The 5881-nt window shown below is 38.5% G+C and overlaps 1 protein-coding gene across 1 annotated transcript in view; it reads right to left on the bottom strand.

The window, feature by feature from the left end:
• Positions 1-310: 310 nt before the first annotated feature.
• The window catches only part of LOC144965245 (glutathione hydrolase 1 proenzyme-like), a 12388-nt gene continuing 6817 nt past the window's right edge, over positions 311-5881 (bottom strand). The window contains exons 5-8 of the mRNA XM_078900386.1: positions 5843-5881; positions 3830-4073; positions 2360-2473; positions 311-1102 (exon numbers count right to left, since the gene is read on the bottom strand). The exon at positions 5843-5881 is cut by the window's right edge and continues 149 nt beyond it. Of these exons, the coding sequence (XP_078756512.1) occupies positions 959-1102; positions 2360-2473; positions 3830-4073; positions 5843-5881 (541 nt within the window). The 3' untranslated portion in view covers positions 311-958. The remainder of the gene's footprint in view (positions 1103-2359; positions 2474-3829; positions 4074-5842) is intronic.

Raw genomic sequence — 5881 nt, 5'->3', positions numbered from 1 at the left:
AAAGGGAGCAGATCAAAGTAAAAGATCAGGAACTCGAAGATATAGACACTTTCTGCAATCTCGGAAGTATATTGACAAGGATGGAGGCACCGAAGCAGAGGTGAAAGCACAAATAGGAAAGGCACAGGCTGCATTCACATCTTTGAACAGAGTTTGGAGAACTAAAGATAGCTCCCTTCGACTAAAGCTAAGACTTTTCAACTCAAACGTGAAGTCTGTCATACTGTATGGATGTGAAACTTGGAACGCATCACAGGCATATATATATATATATATATATATATATATATATATATATATATATTATATATATATAAGGAGGGTACAGATTTTCGTAAACAGGTGCATGCGTAAGCTACTCAGAATAAAATGGATGGATAGAATAAAAAATGAAGAAGTATGGAAAAGAACACAGCAGAAACCAGTGGGAGAGGAAATAGGAAGAAGACGATGGAGGTGGATTGGACACACGCTTAGAAAGAATGACTCCACTATAACAAAGAAAGTATTGAACTGGAACCCTCAGGGCAGAAGATCAAGGGGAAGGCCACGAGGAACATGGAGAAGAATTAAAGAAGCTGATATACAGAGAAGTGGTAAGACCTGGAATGAGATTTTAAAAAAGTTAGCTCAGGATAGAGAAAGATGAAAACTATTTGTCTGTGGCCTATACCCTGACCCAGGGTGAAAAGGCAATGATGATGATGATGATGATGATGATGATGATGATGATGATGATGATGATGATGATGATGATGATGATGAATGACGGTATCTTCGTTCTATCTATAGACACTTTCAATAAATATTCTGTGATTTTTGAACAGTTGCTATATTGAACATATCCGTGCAATTTACTTGGTACATCCATACCACAACACATTAACTAATCCAGGTGAAGCAAGACTTTAATAGGTGACACAAAATAAACAAGAAAGTAAACTAAATCTGTTCCTCATCAAAATCCGCTAGGTTCGCCCATATTTCGGAAATCACATCCAGCAACAATGGCGTCCTCAAGAACTTGTATCATCTGCACGACAGAAACACCCAAAGGCCCTAGAAAGTTGTGACCTTTCTTTTGAAGACCGGCAAAAATGTTCTGCAAAATGTAAAAATTGAGATAAAAATTAAGTTGCGGAATGTTACTAATTAGAATTAGATCAACAACAAGGTTAAATATTTAAATTATTACATTTATTTTAATTAGCTGAATAATTTTGCGACCTCCCTGCCTGAAGGTTGATTTTATTTTCAAAGTAACGTCCATTTTATTCATATATTTCCAGATGCAAAGTAGAACTAGTAGAAAGTTTTGCACTGTATCACAGGTGCTCTTAATACCAGAAAATGTCCTATGGCAATATTGGGGCGCGTCTTATGTCTATATACTGTTGAGTCCCATTGTTGAATGATGAAATTTTACTTTCATCATTGTTCAGATCTAACAGACCCAACTACCCAATCGCTAGGTGAAGGTACTTTGCGAAAGACCAGCGTTTCACCCAAATGGTAGCAATTGATTGTTTTTGTCAAATTAACGCTATAGAAACCGAGATAAACTCTGGTTCCATGGACCTTATGGCTCTGACATACAACTTTGTTTCTAAATAACGTATGTCACCTATATAGAAGGAAAGAATGAAAGAAAGAAGCAAAGAAGAAGAAGAAGAAGAAGAAGAAGAAGAAGAAGAAGAAGAAGAAGAAGAAGAAGATGAAGAAGAAGAAGAAGAAGAAGAAGAAGAAGAAGAAGAAGAAGAAGAAGAAGAAGAAGAAGAAGAAGAAGAAGAAGAAGAAGAAGAAGAAGAAGACGGAGGAGGAGGAGGAGGAGGATGAGGAGGAGGAGGAAAAGGAGGAGGAGGAAGAGGAGGAGGAGGAGGAGGAGGAGGAGGAGGAGGAGGAGGAGGAGGAGGAGGAGGAGAAAGAGGTTTAAGTAGAGGCAAAAGAGAAAAAGGTTATCGAAGAGGAAATACTTGAGAAGAAGGAGGAGAAAGACGAGGAGGAAATATAACATTGTTTGTGTCAGGACGAACCATTGAGAGATCACAATCATGCAAAGTTCATATTTTCAAATCTTTCTAGATAATAACCTTGGAACTCAGGGTTTGAAATGATCATGCGGCGCTTGAACTGGGGTCTACCGATTGAAAATGGGATAAATTATCTACTCGGCCATTTCTCTCTCTCAACAGAGACAATGCAGCTGCAGCTAACGGCCAAATTTTACACCTGAGTACGGTGATAGAATGTGAGAATTTTACAGAATTGACAGCATAATCTGTACAGATTTTCAAGAAATGGCAGTTTTTCTATCATTATGGGACAATTCGCTTGCCATTGAAATTTGTAAATAACCTACCACATGTAAGGATGACTCTGTTTGTGCGGCATTTGGAACTAATTCGTGGAAAACTCTTGCCTGATCTAATGACTCGGGTACGGACATGTTAAACCATAGAATATTCATGAGTGTCTGAAATGAAAAATAGGTTTTAATTTTACACGTTATCTTGTCTTATGTATGTATATGTTATAGGTATAAGGGGGTCCCGATAGCTCCGTTGACAGAGCAGTCGCTTTGCGAGCAAAGTAACACGAGATCATTCCCCGGTGCAGTGAGATTTGTTTTTTTTTTTATCTTCCCCCTGACCATCCAGTTGTGATTGGGTTGTTTATTGAATCTGTTAGATCCAGCGTGGAATGTACATGAGACAGACTACGTCCTATCAAAAGGGTAGCAGAGCTCTTGAAACCGCGGTAAGCTCCGGCATCATGGCTTCTCCACACCAGAGTTGCCAATTTGGCGTTTTAAGTGCCAAATTCCAAAAACCTGAAAGTTTCTGAAACCATTTGGAAGGGGGAAATTGGGGTTGGCATTTTATTCATATCAGACAATTTTACCCATTTAATAGACGATATCAAAACTTATTTTAATAAAAATAAATAATCAAATTTTCACCGGAAGATTGATATGACGAGGAGAAATTTTTATTATATCAACGCTTAATCATGGTCGTGGGGTAAGAAAAGTAAAAATTAGTACCACGTTCGTATAAATTTTAGCAGGAAAAGTTCGGTTTTTCTGCAAACTATTCGGCAGTTTTTGTGTAATTTGTTTGACATCTTTTGTAAAATAAATCTCTCAACTTTGTCTTCCACTCAACACTAACTTTTTTTCTTGTTAGAAGTAGAGAACGAGTTCAGTGACGGGTAGCGAGATGCACACGTACTAACTGTTTGTCCCGAATGGTTGGCTGTGTCACACACGTTCAATCAACTAATACAATCATATAGAAAAATACAATAAGACAAGTTTTCAATACAATAATCAACTGACTTGGCTTGAGCATTCAAATAGAGCAATATTCATTAAACGTTCTCAATGATCTTTACAAGGATTCCATCGCCGACAGCAACACTAAACAAGTAGGACGAAACATGACGTTTGTTCGGCGATATTACAATTTTTTTCCAACAGAAACAACGCTGTTGAAGGCCAAATTTTACACCTAAGCACGGTGATGGAATGTGGGTAAAGAACCTTTTCCAAGGACTCAACTATGCGATGCTTAAAGCGGAACTCGAACCCTGGAACTTATCAAGAGGCTGTCACAATACTAAGCTCACCGTGGAAATGCGAATGCGTTCAACTTACCGGGCTACGGCTGATGTGCTTTTGTGACCGACGCCAGCCGCAGTGATGCCAAACGACCACATCGCTCCACAATGTTAGTATCTTCTTTCATAAAGACATACAAAAACAGTAACACACCGAATGACTTTCCCCAACACTAAACTCAATGTAGAAGGACAAATTCCTTCAACTTACCGAGGCTACGGCTGATGTGATTTTGTGACCACCACCACCTCCAGTGACGATGGAGACTCTGTTTTTAATGTTATCCCAAATGATGGCTGGACACATTCCTGCCGAGGGGCGTTTTCCAGGTTGTATAAAGTTGGCCTCTGCTGGCTGGAGTCCTCGGTAGTTTGCCATATATGGGTGTGAAAAAGCATGCATTTGGTTGTTGAAAATAATGCCAGTGCGTTCTCCAACAACTTGGCTGCCAAAACTGCGATAGACACAAGTGATAAACAGCGGTATTTAGCGTTTCTTATTCTCTTTTATTATAGAAAACAGAACTATAACCGGCCTTTTACATTTCTAAGGCATTTCTTAACCACATTTTCTGCTGATTAAAGATATATATATATTCATCGAAGGCTAAACTTATCGTATGCTCTGACGCTTTTCTAGCCTTTTTCACGTAAAGCCGTCTACACACACCTTACAGAAGTGAGCATACATGTAAAACATCTTCTTCTTCTTCTTCTAGGTTCCATGCCTGGTCCAGGCTTCGGATACTGCATGAATTATCTCTCTCCATTCCTCCCTGTCTCTTGCTTTTTCAAACAGCTCTTGGATTGTTAGGTTGGTGAAGCCCTTCAGTTGGTCTATGAGTGTTTTTCTTTGTCTCCCCCGGGCGCGTTTACCAGGTATTTTTCCACAACTTGCCAGGTATTCATTCTTATCTTTCCTTACTATGTGTCCGAAAAAGGATAGTTGTCGATCCACTATTAAGGGCATTAGTTTCCTTTGTTGGTATGTTTGTTTTAGCACTTCTTCGTTCGTTTTGTGTGCGGTATACGATATTCTCTGCATCCTTCTCAAGCACCACATTTCAAAAGCTTCAATGTTCTTTTGTGTTTCTGCATTTGTAGTCCAGCTTTCGCATCCGTAGAACAAGATTGGCCACACGTAGCACTTCAAGACTCGGAATCTAATCCCGAACGACATCTGTTTGTTTTTCAAAATGTTTCCCAGGTCCATGAAGGCCTGTTTGGCTTGAGTTATTCTTGCTCGTATGTCTCGGTTACATCTTCCATCTGTTGTCACTATTTGATGAGAAAGACCTCAGACTCATGCAAACATTATACTACACCCAGCAGGCATCTATCAAAATCGGAAACTCTACAGGAAATTCCATTCCTATTAAGAAAGGAGTCCGTCAAGGGTGTGTTGCCTCACCAGATCTGTTTAATCTATACCAAGAAACAATCATGAGGGGCATAAATAATATGGAGGGAATAAAAGTAGGAGGTCACAACATAAATAATATAAGATACGCAGACGATACGGTACTCATTGCAACATCAGAAATCCAACTTCAAAAGATTGTTGACAAGGTGGTAGTAGATAGTGAAGCCAAGGGAATGGAAGTGAATATCACCAAAACAGAATGCATGGTAATACAGAAAAACCCCGAAAACAACAACACCTGCAATATAACGATTCACGGCGAGCAGCTTACGTAAAACATCTAACATTGGGTTATTTACACAAAATCCCCTTGTCATCTAACAAAGAGGAACCGGGTTCCTGCTCATTCTTTTTATAATGCTGAAATGTATGTATTAATGAAGCATTTATAGGTATGACAACAAACGATTATATAATATAGGATTTTGAAAAGTCAAGATATCATGGAAAGAGATATTAACAACTGTCGTACTTTGAATGTTAAAAAATAAATTTGGCTAGAAAACTCGTCCTTCAAATATCGGTCGATTTAGATCACCCTCACCTTGGCAAAAACTCTCAAACTTGTTTATATTCGTACCATTTTCTCTTTATCTATTAACATATTAAGAGTAGGTGTGTAAGTAGAATTCTCACCATTTCTGCCCGCCAGATCAAACGTTCGAACATATTAAACTTTGTGTAACCTTAAACATTTTATAGTCTGATTAAAATAATTATATGAGAACCAATAACCTAACCTGTTGTCTAAAACAGTAACAAAGAGTTGAGTGACGTCAATTTGATTTATTCTTTACTCACTATGTATTTATAGAGCCAGTCATGGAGACAGCGTTGCCT

Source organism: Berghia stephanieae, chromosome 1 (assembly GCF_034508935.2).
Source record: "Berghia stephanieae isolate SIO BIC M18660-M18661 chromosome 1, UCSD_Bste_1.3, whole genome shotgun sequence".
Taxonomy (NCBI): Eukaryota; Metazoa; Mollusca; class Gastropoda; order Nudibranchia; family Aeolidiidae; genus Berghia; species Berghia stephanieae.
Note: the sequence above shows the minus strand (reverse complement) of the source record. Positions and strands in the feature narration are given on the sequence as shown.